The sequence below is a fragment of the Rhipicephalus microplus genome, unplaced genomic scaffold, assembly GCF_043290135.1.
Source record: "Rhipicephalus microplus isolate Deutch F79 unplaced genomic scaffold, USDA_Rmic scaffold_30, whole genome shotgun sequence".
Taxonomy (NCBI): Eukaryota; Metazoa; Arthropoda; class Arachnida; order Ixodida; family Ixodidae; genus Rhipicephalus; species Rhipicephalus microplus.
In genome coordinates this window covers 6,042,930-6,062,981 of record NW_027464603.1, presented here as the reverse complement: position 1 = coordinate 6,062,981, position 20,052 = coordinate 6,042,930, and the positions used below count along the sequence as shown (strand labels likewise).

The following is a 20,052-nucleotide window of genomic DNA, read 5'->3' as shown; positions in this document are numbered from 1 at the left end:
CGTTTTGCCGATGTTTTAGCCAGTATGCAACCAACATTGGGCCGACGAAGGTCCATCGTATTGCCGACAAAGCTGCCAATGTTCGGCCAACATTGGGCCATATTTCAGCCAATCACATGCCATTTTTACGCCGATGTTTGCTGCACGACGAATATTGGCTACGGATGTACGACCGACATTGGACCAATCCAGGGCCACATTGCAGCCAATCAAATGCCGTTATTACACCGATGTTTCCTGCACGACGAATATTGGCTACTGATTGGCTTGCCATTATGTAACCATTATTAGTAGGGAATTTTTCTTACCGGAAGATTTAAACAATATGCCTCGATGACCCGCTCTTGTAGCTTTGCAGCCCTGTATACTTGGGGCAACAGAAAATTGAATGCTGAGAACTGAAAGCAGTTACTCGATCTATTTCATCTTTTATACCTCATTCCCTTTGATAACACTAGAAGTGTAGTTTATTTTTTTACCAATTTATCTTTTGCAATAGCGAGTGCTTTATTTGGTACTGGTATTTGGTACAGCAGATCGAAAAAAGTCGTTAGGAAGTAAATGATGAAAGCGTATGTTCCCCACTTGCAATCCCCACATATGTCCCCCACATGGTAATCGAGAATATTCATAGTTTAGAGCATTTTTTTGCAACTAAAACATGGTGATGGTGCTTCCGAATCAGCATAAGCTAGCCGAACAGTGCACCACCGACAGTCTGCAGACTATTTATTTTTTGTTTTTTTTTATTTATTTGGTACAACAAAAAATGTATACATTGAAAAATATATATACACAACTAAAAAAGGCCCGCTCTACTGCAGGTCAGGTTGCGTTGGGGGCACAGTGACAGTGGTGCTGTCAAGGCCCTGGCTGCTGTGGCTGGGCAGGAAGCCAGCTGCCGCGAGCAGCCGATAATCTGCACTCTGAGAGTGGGGATCATCGGGCTGCTCCACAACAAATGCTTCTCTGAAGCGCCGCATCACCAGACCCTGGCAGCCACCTCTTAATAAAGTTGAGGGCCTCCGCCTGGTCGCACCCTGCTTTTTGGCAGATGACATCTGCACACAAGAACAGAAATACCATAGTACACATGAAGCACTGCAGTACAGAGAATACACAAGGGTACACACACATAAAACAATGAACAAGTCTAACCTGTCACTAATCTACAGCGCCTCAGGTTCACAAAGGCCCTTTTCCCATTTCTGCCATCAAGGCTGTACAGCACTTGCACGTCATGTGCCAATACAGCCTTCATGGCATTCACACCAATTTCTCGGAGGCCACGTCCCCCAATCTGCAGGAGGTGCTTGCGCTATAAAAAAATGCAAGAAGAATAGATGGGGTAAACGCAACAGCACATCGAAATGTTTTCATGATAAAAATCTGCAAGAAGAGGACACTGAAAACAACAACTTGAATTTTTGGGCATCACAACATTTCATTGTTTTTTTACGCTAACTTCAACTCACTTGACCTAAAATGGTTTCCACATCAGCCCTCTCACACTCAGTGTGAGAACCTTTCAGAGTCCTTCTCTGAATGCAGTTTCGCTGTTATGAAATCAAATACAACACTGTTATAACCCTTAATAAATAGTGATTCTAGCTATGAAATAGTATAATTACTTTGTACAGTGCTCAAATTCCAATACACGTTTCTTCGAGGTTACAATGTCTTTGCCTGAATGTTGACCAGGAGTAGCTTCTACAGGTGAAAAACGATAAAATATGTGGAATTCAAAAAGAAGCTTGGACATGTTTTTAATCAATGCATTGTAAGCAGAGCACAACAAGATAAATGAACATGATCAAGGCGTACTAAGAGGCAACCTTAGAGCGACCAAATCTTGGTCATAGATGAAACTGATAGAAAAATAAAGGTCGCACTAGATGGTCGCACCATTTGCTGTTTATATTTTTCTGTGATAGCCAACAAAGAGGCATGTCGCTATAGAAATCTCATCACAATAAACAAAGGTGCATTTTTCTTCACACTGTGAAATTGGGTGCATGTTAGATTTTTAAAAAAGTAAGAAATTGGCTAACACAAGGCAGGGTGAACTGTAGCTCAAAGCAGAGAGAGCCGCAGCGGACACGAAATAGGGTGATAAATGAACAAAATTACTGAATGTCTGTTTTAAGCAGGCTATTGCTAGTCACTGCCCATCAAACACACGATGCCGCCTACATCGTCTGCTAGCTTAGGACAGTTCACTCTGACTTCACAGACTATAGTAAATACAGTCGAATCTCATTAATTCCAACACACTTAATTCGAACTGACGCTGTGGTCCTATCAAAGCTATACCGCGCTCCGAAAATGCTCTCAGCACCCCGCCCAATCCTGCGGTGGCACTTCAGACACCTCATCGCTGTGCTTGAAGAAGAAAATGAAGAAAAGGAAAGAAAAGACTGCGGTGGCATGTTTGCCAAATGCCAATCTGCGACATTCCTGTGCCCCGCTTCGGCTTTTTCCGTCCCTGCCACGTAGAGACCCTTCTCCTCTTAACACTGCGCATGAAGAGAAAGAGGGGAAAAAAAGCTGTCGCAGAGAGTTGGCTCTCTCATGCCGATCTGCAACGCGCCGGTGTCACGCTTCCCCGTTTTTCGTTCCTGCTATGTAGAGACTCTTCTCCTTTCAACACCGCGCATGAAGAGAGAAAAAAAAAAAAAAGCTGCCGCGGAGTGTTTCTCTCTCGAATGCCGATCTGCTTTTCTACAGGTGGAGACGCTCCTCCATTCTCATCATGTGCTGGCCACGCTCCGGCTGCAGCGCAGATGGTAACAGTGGAAACACAGTTGTCTTCGAAGGGTGTCAGCACTGGACATTGCCGCGTGCAACTTCTTTTGCCAGGAGAATACTGAAGCCGAAGTACAAATGCTTTGCAAACTGCACGCAAAACTTGTTGATTGGTTGCAAGGCCAACGTGTACAGACATGTATTGACTACTTTAATTAATGACGGATGTCCTGTAATTTGTGAATAAAACTTCTCCATGCACATGCATCACTGCATGGTGAGCCCTCCGCTCGTTTACCGTATTTACTCTATTCTACCGCGCCCTCGATTGTAGCGCGCGCCCGGTTTCCACGAAAAAAAAAAAAAAAAAACTAAGACATCGGTTGCAACGCGCACCCTTTTTTCTCGTTGGCCCGCTTGATCACACCACTCGCGAAAACGACTCTTTTTGAGAGCGTCTTCCGTTTAAATATGAAGTACGGGGGAAGCTTATGCCTATCTGACGTGCAACAGAGCATTGCTGTCACTCTAGTTTTACCGTGGCCCGATGTCAGTACACAAACTTGCTTCGCCCCCTTCTCCTAGACGGTTGTGGTGCCAGGCATGTCGAAGTAAAGAGGCGTGTGATCGGCATTCCCGATTTGCCCAAGCAGGTAGCCGTTGTTGAGCCGCAAGTTTAGGAGGAACCTCTGAAGACTCTGAAGCTTTTCTTCGTACTCCTCCGGCAACTTCCGGCATATGCCCGTTCGCCTTCGGAGGGAAAAGCCTTTTCTCTTCGTAAAGTTCGTTAGCCAGCACCTGCTCGCTTTAAAATGGCTCTGCATTAGCCCTTTTTCTAAGGCTAACTGCATAGCCCGCACTTGGAGCAGTTCTGTCGTCACGGGCCGCTGTGCCGCTCACTGCTTAATCCCATACTCGCCGAGCAGCTCTTCAATTTGTGGAAACCGACCCTGCTGTGGTCCACTGAAGCCTTTGCGTGAATCTTTGCTGTCGACAACATTCTGCTTTTGTTTCCGCCAGTCCCGCACGCACGTTTCGGGAACTCCGAATGACCGCGATGCGGCCCGATTTCTGTCCGTTCCGGCACACGCGACGACTTTTCTTTTAGAAGCAGCATTGTGGTGCACTCGTCGAGTTTTTGGAGTCGGCCCTACCATGCCGTCGATGCTAATGTACTACAAGATGAACTCCTCAGCACACGTATGAAGTGCCGCGCATGGGAAACACATAGGCAGAAATGACCGACGCGCCATGCCGACGCACGTAGGGGGCGGCCATTTTGTAAGTGGCGATGGCAATAGAATGACCATATTCATTTTTTTTTTCGTACTCGATTCTAACGCACATGCGATTTATGAACTCTCTTAACCGGAAAAAAGGTGCGTGTTAGATTCAAGTAATTACGGTAACTTTCATTATTTTGAACTTCTTTTAATTTGAACAAATTTTCTGGCCTCTTTGAGTACGAATTATTCATATTCGACTGTAGTACAGTGGCTCATGAGATAACCTGACTAGTTTGTTTCCCGAAACACATTATCTCAAAGCAGTACTAAATTTCTGCATGTTACATAGGCATATTAAAAATCAAGAAATATACACCAAAGCCGCAGCCACAGCTTTACTCTGCACAGCTGCCTCTGCTGCCTCCACTTCTCCAATTGTACCAGCAGGCAGCCGGGGAAGGTCAGAGGGGCGCTGTGCTGGCTGGGCGTGCTGAGGCACGGACAAGAGCCGTACCTTGTGCTTCAGCTGTCGCACCTCCTGGAGAACCTCTCTTAGTTGCTGCCGGATGCCAAGTTGGATCCGCAGGATCCGTAGCAATAGAGCTGAAACATACAAGAGTACATACCATATTTACTCGCACAATTTGTATCCTCACATAATTTGCTCACCAGTATAATTAGCCAGCCTGCTTTACTACAAGAAACTTTTTGCTCGCATACTTTGCCCTCCCCAACCAGCCCGAGCCACCTTGCCAGCACACACACAGACACATTTGACTTCATGATGCTCTGGTCAGGCACATCTCTTGTCGAGCAGGCGAGTGCAGTCTTACACAAAATGGACTGAGTGCAAGGTCCCTTCTTCCATGAACTTTTATGCTTTCCCTAGAATATCGAACTTGAAAACTGAAACCTGTTTATGTGTAGTCCGAAATGCCTAAAGGTTTGCCTCCTATCTTCCCACCTCTTCCACGGCAAGAATGTATTCCCGAGACACAGCACAAATGTTGAACGCGTGCAAGGACCTGTCACATCAACTGGATGAGGCAGGTTTTTGCACTCATTTTTTTTTTTCGGTTTCGCCATCTGGCCATTGCGTTTTTACCGTTCCTTGTGATAGGCTACAATAATTATATACGAGGCAGATTGCTGTTATAAAGCTCACCGAAGAAAACTGAAACCGTGCTACCGCTAAGCACATCAGCGTGGAGTTCTTCGACATGCAATATTCAGTATGGGAGCCAGCAGAAGAGTGCGTTGAATAAGACTTAGCATAGAAGCTTGGGTGTGTTGGTTAGATATCGGAGGGAACACAACGCAATAGAAGACTGGGACAAGGAATGGACACACACACACATGAAGGGCGTTACACACAGCACTGTGTTGGCATCGCGCTTCCTTGTCTGCATCTTACTTTACGTTGGGTTCCCGACAATTATTGGAGAGTACTTATGTTCTCTGGTATAACCCTGTCGTGGGAACTGGTTTTTGTGAGCACTGTTCGGAAGAACTTCAAGAAAATGGGGGCATTTGAACAAGCTTAGCAAACAAATGACAATCCGCTTTAAGACAGCTGTGACAGCGCCTGCAACATATATTCCCAGTTGAGCTTTTAGGCCAGCGATTCCTACTAGCTTCGCACATGACCGGATTGACAAAAAAAGTACACATAATACGCGAGTATATACCGCATTTGACTCTGTAGCTTTGATGAACCAGGCAGATACACAAATTTATTCAAAACTCCATTGATTCTGTTGGAAAATTATTCAACAAACAAATTGTGATGTTATCCATGTTACTATACGATTGTGGCACTTTACCATTGCAGCTTTTCAGGAGGCACACATAGTGCAGCGTTAGTTCACCACTCGCAGTTAATTGTATGCAGTAAGTTGCTCACAGCAACTGACTGTATGCAATGGTGAACATCTTGCATGCTTGCACCGCTGTTTCAGCATGCTGGCTGCTTCCCATACGGCTATCAATTGATGTTCACAAAATTGGGAAGGTGAAGAAAGACTACACAGCGCCCTCTGGCCACCTTATACTCCAAACCTCCAGCCAACAAACAAACAAAAGAAACAGAAGTATGCAAATGAATATTATTCCTAATGCGGCTGGAATGGAGTGTAGTTTTCACCAATTCTGTGTGTTAAGTCAATATGGAGTGAGTTAACTCCATAAAGTAGCTTTTCTCATAACAGTGTTCACTCTATTGTAACACAAGGAGTGACTTCATAGCATCTAGAAGGAAAAATAGAATCTTCAGTATTTGATAGAAATGTGAGGCTTTACCTTAAAACAACAATAATTTGGAAAAAGAACTCATTACATTCGAAAAAAAAAAAAGGTAGCACAGTTGATCCCCTTTACAAGAGACACTGATGTAACAGAAAAACGGGGATAAGAGGCACCAGTGTGCAGGCTGACATTTGGCCCATCATGCATCAGGCACTCTATAGATGCGCCTGTGCAGCCGGGAGCCCTGCAGTCAAGCATGCTGAGCAAGACTGTTGACCACTGTACAATGACACATTGCCACAAAATTTCAAAACTTCATTTCACAGACTTCTGCAAAAGCTTCTTACACTCTTGCATAATTTTTGCACAAGCTTCTCTCATTCTTGCGTGATTTTCGTCAGAACCTATAAGTGTTGGAAGTTGTATGTCCCCAAAAACTTGCACAATACAAATAGCATACATTAAAGTCTATCACTTAATACGTGCATAGTGTAACAATGAAAGCAAACTCACGCATGGTTTGCTCCGAGCCTTCCCCGTGCGGTGCCTCCTTGAGCCTTGGAGAGCACTGTACAGCTAGAGCAAAGTAGCATCAATCCAGTGTTAATGGCAGGTTAACAAGACAACAAAACTAACCCCCATATTCATAAACGCTCCCCGACTCGACTTTCACCCTTCACTTGACAGAGTTGAGCACTGTGCCGCTGCTCGTTTGAAAGCGACGCTGCACTACTTGAGAATCACAGCAGATTATTGCTGACATGCAGCAATTTTCTCTGCTTAGAGACGGCGCTCCCATCAGCCATCTCAAGTGAAGGTGAAGCGTTGAGTGGAGGGACGTTCTAGAATACGGGGGTAAGATTGGTTGCAAGAACACTACAATAGACACACTTAATTTTTACAGTTCATCTATATTGTACAGCTACACACATTCTGCATCCTTATAATGCAACATATTCATACAGGCTGATAAAGTAAACACTGTAGGCTGCTCAAATAACACATACACAAAAAAATTACCCAAAAGTGGCCATGCGCAAAGTACTTTTATTTGAAACTCACAAAACTTTTGCGGTGATGGAGAATAAATAAGACAGGTTACGCTTGGAGGCACATGAGACCTTCGCAGCTTTCATAAAGTACAAAAAACAATATGGTATGTGTGTGTGTATGTACGCATGAAGCTTCAGCCTTTACATACGGTTTCTTGAAAGAATCGACTATGAATTTTATGGCACCTGTGTCCTTCAGCGCAATTGAAAGCCTGCTGATCAGTGTGTGCAATTGTGGAATAGTTACATGGAAAATGGCGTGAAACACCTAAAATCAAATTTTTCTAGCTAGGAAATATGCAGCTGTGTATACACAACACATGCTGCAAACAGTGGGAGGTGACCACAAGAGTGATTTTGAGTGTAAGCGGCAGTATTCCGCATTCATGCACCCCGCCATTTTCAACTGTTGCCCAAAAGCAGCACCACTTCAGCGTGCTACTTTTTTTTTTACATCATAAACAGCACGGAATACAGCGAGGATGAAAACAACATATGCAATTAAATTTTGAGCACTATTTATGGTGCGCATGATTGATTGATTGATATGTGGGGTTTAACGTCCCAAAACCACTATATGATTATGATAGACGCCGTAGTGGAGGGCTCCGGAAATTTAGACCACCTGGGGTTCTTTAACGTGCACCTAAATCTGAGCACGCGGGCCTACAACATTCCCGCCTCCATCGGAAATGCAGCCGCCGCAGCCGGGATTCGAACCCGCGTCCTGCGGGTCAGCAGCCGAGTACCTTAGCCACTAGACCACCGCGGCGGGGATGGTGCGCACGAAAAAAAAAAAAAATAGGCCTTAGTACAACGACGAATTCATAATTTGCCTTCACGGACCTTCTGTTAGGCTGCACCACATACAGATTTTTTGTGGCTTTCAAAAGAAATTTGAAAAAAAAAATAATAATAACCGTGTTTACTCTCGTCAAGAGCGCGCTCACTAAGTCACCCTCATTTCAGTCGCCAAAATTTTGAATTTTTTTTTTCTTCCACATATTAAACACACACCTTACGTTCATCCGCTGAAGTCCCACGGGCTCCCCCCCCCCCCTTGCCGCCTTCGCTCGCTGCCACGTGCCATTTTATTTTTGTTTCTATTTGTTCACAGAACGTCCCCTGTCTTTTTTAATTATCTCTTGTAACATATGTGGCATTATCTTGTTCCCGAGGTGCCACAGGTGCTCTGCTATGTAGATGCACCATTAAACTAGTATTTTTGATCAACTTTGCATTTCTGATGTTTACCTTGCAAGTACGTAAAACTGGCATGCTTCTTGATCTACGATACACATGTGGCTTGTCTCACTTTGAAGGAAAAGTTAGCATACAATGGTGTAAATGCTTAGAATTTGAAATATTGAGGCAGCAGCACACCGGAGATGATCATATGGTAAAGAAACAAGTGCTGCCTTATTACTGGCAAGTTGTCACTTATATGTACAAATAAATTTTGCGAGCTAAAAAAAGTACAAAAGCACAGCGAGGCTATGATGTGGTTCAACCTGTGGATTCGCTTCATTTATCACGCCATATGATGAAGCTTCCTTTGGTAAAACTGCTCAGATAAGAAAAAAAGTTTGCTGTCCAATACAGCAACTATACAAAGTGTGCACGTGCATCTTGCAGCGCCTTTTCGTCACTTCCGAAATGCGCCACCAACATGCCCGGGCACCAACCTAATCTATCGCCTACAACTGCCATGTTGTCTCCTCGTGCTTGCACCCGTTTAGTTTTGCCTCACGATGCAAGTTTGAGAAATTATGAGCTGCTAGTGAGGCAAGTTGATTTAGTAGTCCACGCAGAGGGAGCAGAGCTTAGGGTGTTTCTTCGCTGAAAGTTATAACCTGAAATTGAGAACGCACATTCCGATTTTCCTAAAAGTACCAGCGTATTTGGCTGGTGCAGATTAACAAAAGCTACTTGAAGAAACTTTGCAATATTTGCATCTTCAGGTGCAACTTCATTACGGGTAAGTGCCATAGCCAAGTATTTACCTGCAAACAGATATAGCTTACCAAGATACTGTACATACAAACTTGTCCGCAGTTAAAATCATGATGGCGAGGAAGGCGGTTAAAATCGTGATGGCGATCGCGGAGATTTGGTATTGCATTGAAACAAACTATAAAGAATGGGAAACAATATTAGTTCACTTTGAAGTATAGCCGATCGGTTCAAGTTGGGCGTCAGGATTTTTTTTAATTAGTCAATTAATTCTATACACGGTCTCTATCATGTTCAGTGACTCCACTGTACATTAGCGTACAACAAAAGCAAAATACAAAGTGAAAAGTGTGTTAAAGCATACGCGAAAAATAAAGTGATGACTGGCATTACCGCGGCACACACCACGCAAAGTCGCTATCTGCCTTGTATAATATTTTCCTCGACTATTTCCACAAATTGCAATCAAAGAGGCTCAAGCTCAACATCAGCACTGTTTAAAACACTTGGGGGGGGGGGGGCATTGCTACTTTGGTGGCGTAGGCCGTGACAATATATTCATAATATTATATCTCTTGTAAACTTGCCTAGCTCTGCACGACTAGTTTTCGATGGGAGCAGCTGCGCTTCACACATCCACTCTTAAAATTGCGGCTCGAGAGATTTTGAGCTTTCACTTGTTTTTGGGCCAGGCTATTCGTAGTGAAAGCAAGATAATAGGCCCTCATAGGTTGTGGCGGGCAGCCGGTGTACGCCGTGGCTGGTATATGTGTCGCACATCTTGATTATCTGGTCTTGTATCGAGTGAACGAGCGAGGCCTTCCTAATCCAATGAGCTCGTTAAAGTAAGACAACGAAAAACCCCAGTGCTTCCACATCGTTCACAGCAACAGATGACGAGCCCCCAACAAACCGCACTGCAGCACGTGAACTGCCGTAGGTACCCAGGGAGTTACCCGGGCATGGCGGGAGAGGGCGACAACGGCAGAAGTGACATCACAAGAACAATATGTATAAAGGGGACATTTAAAGACTTTTTTCCCATTTTTAAACTTCGTGCACTGTTATGTCACAATTTATAGCTCAGAATAGTTGTATTTTGAAAAGGGCACTAATTCATAAGCCCAATGGTTCAAGGATGGGTGCATTTAGGGGGCCCATTCTACGTTTTACTTATGCCCTTCAATAACTTGCTTACAGGGCCAAAGTCCTGTTTCAGAAAGAACACGCTAGTGCGTGGCCAGCAGTCCGTCAAGCATTAGCGCTGGTGAGATTTGGAAATGCAGCGCATGAGCATCCTCATCTGCTACTTCTCTGCTCATGCTCTCGGGGCTTACTTGCGAGGCACGGTCCTTCGCACTTTTCATTTTCACACTGTAAATCAACTGATACCAACTCTGCCTTCCATTATTTAATAAACCAATATTTCATGGTCACGAGGACGAGCTTAAAATGTTTGCTACATCAGACCTGAACAGCATTTTGAGTCATCAAAACTTGCTAGTTGCAGCGAGCATTATGCGAAAAATATGATGTGCTTTACGGTGACAACTTGCAAAACACTGCAGCAACGATTAAAATCATGCATTTTTTGTGCTCACAGGAAATCCCTGAAGCAGGAGGCACTGGGCTAGATAAATTGCGCAGCGAAAATACGGATGCGCTTTCCAATGCTGTCATGCGTACAGGCGGAGAAATGGCAGACAAAACTGGGCGCACCCGATTCTATGCGCATGCGTCCCATTCACAAGCCTCGCTGCCAGTTAGCACCACATGGCTCACTGTCCATGAGCTCGCTTGTTTCCTGTAACAGTGGACCATATGGTACACCTATTTAAAAACGAGGATAGAATGTATATAATGCAGCATCTGATGAAACCATGACGATGTGTTGCTGATGAAATCTGGAACTCTAGTTAGTACCCTTATTGTTAACCAGCCGATCGACTAGCAAAAAGATTTGCGACTGAAATGATGGCATCTACACCTGCCCTTAAAGGGACACTGAACAAAGTTTTTGCTACCGAGATTTTCAGCCAAAGCAAAAGATTGGGCCATGAAATTCATAGACAATAATAATTTCAAGCAGAAACTACGAAAACATACTGAATTTAATGAGCCTTTTACAAAATGCCGCGTCTAGCTCTTAGACACGGCGTTTTCTAAAAGGTCGCGACATTTATTTTTCAAGTTTTTTTTTTGTTATTCAAGACAAATCTATGGTGCATTGTTCACAGAAAACAAAATTGCCACGGTAAGATTTCTTTGCGAGCAGCTTACTAATTTTAAGGCAGGCGCGTTGATTCGTGAACTGAAGGATGCGAGTGATCGATTTTGCCTGCTAGTGGCTAGGCGACAAAGGCTTTACCTCATGTCCTGGTGTAGCTAAGTCACGCAAATGGAGCAGAAAATGTGCATTATCATTTATTTCACCTAAATATCACACGTATGTGACTTATTGCCGGTGACAGGTGATCAGGATGAAGTCGACAAGTTGCAAATCTGAACAAGAATGCACTCGAATGAAAAACCAACCTATACTCACGTGCACGGTGAAGTCGAACACGTCGTCCGTCAATGTTGTCGGTGATGCCCGAAGGAAAAGAGAAGAGGACAAGCGACGGGGTCGTCTCTTTCTATAAAGTCGGCGGAACTGCCAGAACGGCCAACACAAAAGGCATCGGGTTGACATTCCTCCATCTGGGCATCAGTCGCTCCACCCGGGCATGCAGCTGCTACTGGTTCTACTACTATCCTCTTCCCCGTGCCTCTTCCCGACATTGCAGTGTTGCTGTCATACTCGCGAACCTTTTTAAATTAAAGCACGCAATCACGTATTATCGTGCGCCATACTAAACTTAAAACAGTGCGCCGGTACATGAGATCACGAAGCGCGGTCCACGCCATCACAAGAGCAATTAGAGAAATGAAACAAAGAAAACAAAAATGTATAAAATATTTTGTCTCAATACGATCCGCAATCCAGTTTCCTGCAGCGGCTTTTGGCTCTGTATGAACGGCCAAGTCAGTGCCAAGCCAAGCTTGCGTCCCTGATCAGCTGTTTGTTTCCATCGAGAATTCGAAGCCCAGTGAACTGGCAATTTGTTTAGATGATATTGCTAAAGGGCTTGAAATTGAATATTTCTCTACGTACTACTGCTGTACTTTTCCTCTCTGTTTCCTGATCACAGTGATGAGATTGAGGAGGTTACAATTTAGAAAACAGCAAGTGCAGCTCAAGCATTGCTAGTATCGCTGTTTCGGTAATAAAATGTTACAAAGATTTTGCCCCGCGACCTCCTTGCCGTGTTCGAACACCCAGTAGAAAGGGTTGAATAAAATTGCAATATTACGAAAGAAAGGCTCTGAAGCAACATCGCATTTTATCAGGCCTACACCTCCCACACCTAGACGAGTAAAACTCGTCAATATTATCTTGCAAAGCTGTGTATAATATTTAAAACACATTCTTTTTGCCCACGATGAATTGTTCTCTCGTGTGGCTTCTCCATTTGGTACTGTCATGTTAACTTACAAAGGCAACTTTCCATATTTAGTCTCTTTAGATGTTGCAAAAGCTTGACACGTGGTGTGTATGCCATACTGATAATTCTCCTCGTAACCTGGGTCCGCCTCTTTAAACAGCGTCGCATTTTATTGTTCGCAATTGTGTTTGTTTTATACTGTAAGCGAGCTGTGTGATTTCATCAATATTCACGAGTGTTCCCTGACTATACAAACATGTGCGTCTTATTTGGTGCGGTGCACGTTTGTATGTAGCAAAAAATGTCATTTTGTCAGCGTGTGTCTGCATACACTTGCATGCCCTGCAGTACGTGTACATAATTAATGCAGTAAGGACTGCAATGCATAGCCTTGCATGGGACATATATTCCATGCACCCTCAGAGAAATGTTGTTTGTTATGAGCCTACTGTTTATCATTACATTTTTTATTTTTCGTTAAAGTTTCATCTCCATATAAAGCAGCTGTATACAGGCACGAGCTTCAGCAGCTTCCTCGTTGTTCCATTTTAAATAAAAACACCAAGCCTACCCGAATCAATGATCTGTTTGCTATCATTACTGTTATGTGTTCTACGATGTACACAAGGACAGTAGTATACAAAAAATAGGGAGGGAATTGAATGCCCTGCCTGCATGGCTGCGCCGTTTCACAAGCTCAGGCGCTGCGCCGTGAAGCTTCCTACCGGCCTGCAGAAATTCAAGGGAGCGTACAATAGCGTGGTTCAAGAGGACTTGTCGGGAATACTAGACACACTGGGTGTAAAAGATGGAGTCACTAATTGTTTAAAGGAAATCTATAAAACTAACAAGGTAGTTAAAAAGGGGGAAAAACAGGTATCCAAGCCCACAGTGGTAAAACGTGGACTTAGGCAGGCGTGCCCACTGTCACCCTTCTTATTCATGATGTACCTACAAGGATTAGAGGCCAAATTAGAGGCAAGGGGACTTGGCTTCAACCTCTCTTTAGTCAAACAAGGAAAACTCATTGATCAGGCACTACCAGCATTAATCTACGCAGATGATATAGTGCTAATGGCCGACAACAAGGAAGATTTGCAGAGGTTGATAGACATCTGCGGTAATGAGGGAGATAGGTTAGATTTTAGATTCAGTTAGGAAAAATCAGTAGTCATGATTTTTAATGATAACAAAGGTAGTGAGCTTAGAATACAGGAAGTCACGCTAGAGATAACAGATAAATACAAATAACTGGGCGTATGGATAAGCAATGGGACCGAGTACCTGAGGAAACACGAAATATGCGTGACGACTAAAGGTAACAGGAATGCAGCAGTGATGAAAAATAGGGCACTGTGGAATTACAATAGGTATAATGTTGTGAAAGGAATATGGAAAGGGGTGATGGTTCCTGGGCTGACGTTCGGCAACGCGGTCTTGTGCATGAGGTCAGAAGTTCAAGCAAGATTAGAAATTAGGCAACGTGAAATATGTAGGCTTGCTTTAGGAGCTCACGGGAATACACCAAACCAGGGAGTACAAGGTGATATGGGATGGGCATCATTTGATGGCAGGGAAGCTAGCAGCAAGATAAAATTTGAGAAGCGATTGAGAGAAATGGGGGAGGAGCCTTGGGCTATGAAGGTTTTCAGCTACTTGTACAGGAAGAATGTCAATACAAAATGGAGGAAGCGAACCAGGAAATTGACTGGTAAATACTTAGAAAACAGCAGGTGGCCAAACCAGAAAGAACTATCGGTTAAAAAGGAACTGCAGGAAACGGAGACTGACATGTGGAGAATTGGCATGATTAAGAAGTCCGCACTAGAGATCTATCGAACTTTTAAGCAGGAAATTGCCAAAGAAAGAATCTATGATAATACTCAGGGTAGTTCTCTACTGTTTGAGGCCAGGACGGGAGTATTGCGAACCAAGACATATCGGGCCAAATATGAAGAGGTAGACACAATATGCAGTGCGTGCAAAGAGAAAGAAAAAACTGCCGAACACTTGACAATGCTCTGCAAAGGGCTTCACCTTATAGTTCAAGATGATGTCGCAGAGTTTTTCAAAGCACTGGTGTTTAGGGACAGGGAGGGCAAAATAGACTTTAAGCGGGTAGACTTAACTAGAAGGAGGTTATCTGATTGGTGGCTAAAGTCAAGGCACGATTGAAAATTAAAACCCTTCACTTCAAAGTACCCGTCCAACTTTACTATTTAAAGGGGAAAAAAAAAATCTAGTGGTTAGTTCACTAAGCATTACGGCTAGGTGACGTTAGCCGCCGCCCGATCTAAAGGGTACGGCCACATCCATCCATCTATCCAACCAAGAATATGCTCTCCGGCTTGTTGCTCCAGGCCTAGTCAGGTAGATTTTCTGGCCTCACCGTTGAATTGTTTGCTCGGGTTGTGGCTTGCAAACATTGCGGTTTTGGGCTTCGTATCATCTTGTTCCGTCATCATGTCCTCCAAGTGGAGGACATGTCGCAGTGTGAGGAGGGAGTACGACAAGGCGCTGATAGAATGAGCTATCAGTCTTACCAGGCAGGCGGTTGAGAGCGCACCGAGGCAGCTGACGCACACCAGCACTATCCGCTTCCTGTATAATACAGGCTAGGGAATTATAGAAACAAAGAGCAGAAATCAACTCTTGTGCCTCTCTCATGCACTCACAAGGCAGAACCTGCTTCGAACACTGAGGACCGAGCTAAGCAACACCATGCGTGACGATAAATCATGGTCTCCTATTGCAATAATGATTAAGGCACGCATGCAACTTAAACCATTGTCACGCAAGATGAATTCACAACACCATCGAAGTGAACCCAAGGCACGTGCTGATTATTATGTACGGTACTAGCGCTAAATTCATGCAGACGTTTAGTTGGCGCTGCAGTAGGCCTAGTTGAAGGAATGGCCACAGCTACTGCTGTGATGGAGAACGGGCTCATTAACATCTTCATGTAGATTAAAACGGCTTACCCCGAAATGGCTGGGAGTGTCACGCTATCCCTAGCAGTGGCACATGCAGTTGCATATTTAACGATTACAGAAATGGCGTACCGATTTCCAAAGCACCTATCAATACTTCCGTCAAGGCCTAGCACCAAACACTTTATCGCACATTTCGGGAAACATTCCTTTTTCTCCCCATCTAATGGCTAGGCGTGACTACGCCCAAGAATAAGCATGTTATTATCTATGTCGGAAGTATTTTCATCTGATCCCTGAAAAATTATTTCCCTAAACCCATGGAAAAAAAAAGAAAATGGAATTCGCACCTGTCATCACATTGCACCCCATCACAGGAATGGGATCAGATTGGCCTGGCGCTCAATACTCCCTTACGCTTAATCAGAGCTCGGTCTGGCACCAGCTCCAGACAAAACCATTTATAATCTCCTGTCTGGCACATCTGTTTTACTCTGCTCTCTCTCAACCAGAGTGCACCACCTGTGGTTCACCCCTGGTGGATCCTTTTCACTGTTTGTGAATTGCACACAAAGCCCTTACTGGTAGATCCTATTCTCAATTCTTCACTATTCTCACAGGAGGCCACTCTTTGGGCAGCTTACATCACGACATGTGCGTGTCATGATGTCAGTGCCGTCTTTTTCAGAGTCGGCGCCGTCTTTTCTTTCTCTTTTACTCCTTCCCTGTCCTGTGATTCTGGTGTTGCGCTGCAAACAAGTGAAGATGTTAAAGAACACCAGATGTTCAAAATTTGCTTCATTAATATATTGTGGTTTTGGGAATTAAAACCCCAGATATATTGAAAGAAGATGCATGAAAAGGGAAGGATAATATTGGAAACTGGCAAAAAAGGGATGACAGACTTCTTAAGCTATGCTGCCATTGAGATTTTCAGCTGTTCACACAATTCTCACACGTGGCTTTGATGCAGCTATGCACATATCACACAAGCATGCTGACTGTACAGTTAGTATAACTGCAACCTTCATGTACCCAGCCTTCATGTACCCTCTATGACATTTCAGAACATCTGAGTCAGTGTTAGCATCAAGTTATGTTCTTCATGCTGGGGAACCAGTGTGATGAGTTACCATTTCTACAGAATGAAGCCCTGTCTACCTGGAACAAGCTGCAAGATATATAACTAAACGGCCCTTTTCAGGGCCAGTCAATCTCTGTCCGGCTTGGATGCACCAACTGATTCCCTTTATCATCAACCCTCAATAAAACTAGCAAATGTTTGTACATGTGCAAGCAGTGTCATTCAATATCTTAGGAAATGCTTGTGAAGCAATTTCAAGGAGAATCGTTTTTCTGATCTCATAGTGAGGCATTAGGAACACCTTAGTCACACCAAATGCCATTATTGAATGAGAGGAACAAGAGAAATATTTCACTGGGAACTATGAAGTAAACAAAAAAACAAATGTTTTCAGATACTGCGAGATCATTTCATAAAAAAGCTCAGAAGTTGCTATGTGTGGCCACATTTAATCTGTGCAAGCATCGTGTGGTTACAAAATTCTGTACCAAACATAGGTTCAGCTTTCTGGAATAGACCGCGCTGCACAAGCTAGCTCAGTGCATGCACTTCTGTACCCTGCCAGAGAATATTTTTACCACCAGTATGTTGTAACGTGAAGTGAAATGGTGATTGCATACTAGGGCGCGTCCTGCAGGACCCCAATAAAGTTGTTTCACTTGATCGGTTGGTGTGCTGTAAGCAGAACATTTCCAAGAAAAATCGTATAGTTTGGAGGAGGACTTAAGCAAGGAAAGGTGTAGATAAAACACTGGATTCACTGGCATTATCCTCACCAAGTATAACATTGTTTTTCTGGTGAAGCTTTGTGTCTGAACAGCGAGCAGGATAAGCTGGTAAAAACATGCAAAATGGGAAGTCTAGCACAGCAATCTGTGCAGTACTGCTCATTTCATGGAGCATTAATTTCACAGGCTTTGCTCATTGTTAGCGTTAAGCCTATATTATGTCCACTGCAGGGTGGAAGCCCAATCAATGTTCCCTGTCCTGTATGAGCCAATTTCAAATTATGGCTGATAATTTCTCGATCTCATTGGAACTAATTACCTGCCACCCTCTGCTACATTTCATGTGTCCTAATATAAATTAATTGACATTACTGACCTGTCATCCATCTTTTTTTCTCATTCCCAACTAATGCATTCATTTTTGATAAACTCTGCTTTCTTCCCATGTCTTAATATTATGCTAGCCTTTTTTCATTTTTCTGAAACATTATCTTTGCTCAGAAGCTAGAAGTTATCAGAAAGAACATAACGACATTCTACCTCCTGAGCATATGGCATCATCAATACAAAAATGTGATGAAAGTGAGAAAACATCCTATCTATATAAGAGGCCCTAAAATACTGCAGGAGGCAACAAATAAACTGGTATTTGTATAAAGGCAGTGACAAAAACTTTGACTACTGTCACTTATTCTGATTCTTGGGACATCTTTTTTAGTACATCATAACACATAATTACACATTTACACAATTTACACAGAGGAATTGCCACCACGTGCATTGAGGCCACCCTTCAGAAGTCATGTGAGCACAAGGATGAGGTAAGCCTTCAAAAACCAGATTAAAAGACTAAAGGGTGCTGGATATCCCAACAGCACCATCACACCCGTGTGCTAAACCCTCCTGCAGAAAGTCAAGTTAAACAAAACAGGACCAAAATAAAAACAGAATGACCAAAGATCTTTGCATGCTATACCGTACGTACATAAGGTGTTTCACAATATAAAAAAAATAGCGAGCCGATATGATTTTATCTTGTTATTTGCCATCCCTTGCAAGTTTTCAAAAGGGTGTGTACTAAAAAGCAACAGGAATAGCCATTATTTCACCATTCGTCACGAGAATAGGTATACTGAGTGCCAATATAATGTTGTGTATGAGATACTATTGACACGTGGAAACGTAAACATAAGACAAACTGGGCAATGCCCCAATGTTTGAGCAAGACAGCATGCTTAAAATGTTAAGAATGGCTGTGGTAGTCGCATGGCCATAAACTGTAAAGAATGTAAGTGCAGTTCTATGTTTCATAAAACACTGTTTTTGAAAAAAGCAAGAACAAGAAATGAAAGAGAGACTGTGAAAGCATTTTCTTGTCAGGAAGGCCATGGATCAGTGCATCAGTATACCTTCACTCATCCATTCGGAGAGAGAGTATTCTTTTCTCAGTTAAGATTATATTATCATGGTCTCACATGTGTCGTTGTGCATGAGCACTGTTCTTGTACTCTGTAAAAAAGTGGGCGTAGTACCTTCAATAAAATTTAGTTGGCAGTCAGCGCTCTTTCCTGTCCTTTTTGTCTCTTCCTGAACTTCTCTCACTGTTACTAGAACACAACCACGATGAACCAACTTGCCCAGATTAAGCTATTGTTGACGAAAAGCCAGAGCATGAAAATACTTCAGGGGCTCAGAACCTCCTCACTACCCGTCTAGTTACGGCCCTGGTCTATGTGTTCCGAGAGTGAAGCACTAGTGGACCTATCTAAATACCTAACGGTGAGGAGGGTTTGTGTATACTCGAGCTTGTTTCATGACATGGTGAGAGGTGGCAGGTTGTTGAAATAATATGCTGTGTGGGAGGTCAAGATTTTGATTGAGAACGCTGAGTATGAGCCAGTGACATTAGGCGTTCAAGACTTTTTGCGATATTCACTCTAGCATAGGACCTTGGTTGGTGGTTGAAGTGTGCATTTGATCACATTGTAGTCTTCCATCATAATTTTTTTGCCACTTGGCGTCGACGCTCTTGAGTTGTACCAAAGTAATTAAGCATCCAGGTACAAGTATCTTCTGTCAGTGTTTCAATGAAGAGCTGAATATGAGTAATAGCTTCCATCGATACTTCTGGCATTGGTGTATGCACATTTCTTTTAAAGTTCTCTTGTAAAAAAGGCATTAAAGGAATGTTTTTGTGACTTTTTAGTGTTGGCCAGAACTGCTGGTGTGTCCGAACGGCTCTTCGATTGGTTGTGGTGTTGTCTTGTTCAGGGCCACAGAGCTTTCAGTCTGTTTTTAATATTTGCCTTCACAGGAACGCTCTTTGCATGCTTCTTCAGTACTTTGTATTATTCCTAAATCATTGACTTCCAGATATTGATTGTGGTGCTTTAATCTAGTGTTCAACTTCACGCTAGCTTCATTTGCACGCAAAGCAAGAACTCAGGAGTATGGTAACTTTTGCTATGGGTTTTCCCTTCTTTGGTCTACTGTATTTTTGCCTGTGTTGTCTAAGCGCTGACAGCCTCGTGCGACAGCTTTTTTTTTTGTGCACTTATTGTGTGCCAATGACTTATTTGCCTCCTCAGCTAAAGACTTTTTG

The 20,052-nt window shown here is 43.4% G+C and overlaps 1 protein-coding gene across 1 annotated transcript; it reads right to left on the bottom strand.

The window, feature by feature from the left end:
• Positions 1-728: 728 nt before the first annotated feature.
• LOC142786752 (uncharacterized) lies at positions 729-12,077 on the bottom strand. Its single transcript, XM_075884386.1, has 5 exons — positions 11,766-12,077; positions 6,729-6,791; positions 4,486-4,574; positions 1,159-1,318; positions 729-1,061 (listed from the first exon to the last, which is right to left on the bottom strand). The coding sequence occupies exons 2-5, from the start codon at positions 6,730-6,732 to the stop codon at positions 940-942; spliced, it is 375 nt and encodes a 124-aa protein (XP_075740501.1). The 5' UTR covers positions 6,733-6,791; positions 11,766-12,077; the 3' UTR covers positions 729-939.
• Positions 12,078-20,052: the final 7,975 nt, after the last annotated feature.

Excerpts from the sequence above, each read along its gene's own strand:
- LOC142786752 (XM_075884386.1), bottom strand. Across the intron at positions 1,319-4,485 it reads TGCGACAGCTGAAGCACAAG|CGCAAGCACCTCCTGCAGAT; the intron begins GTACGGCTCTTG and ends ATTTTTTTATAG. Across the intron at positions 1,062-1,158 it reads GCGCTGTAGATTAGTGACAG|ATGTCATCTGCCAAAAAGCA; the intron begins GTTAGACTTGTT and ends TCTTGTGTGCAG.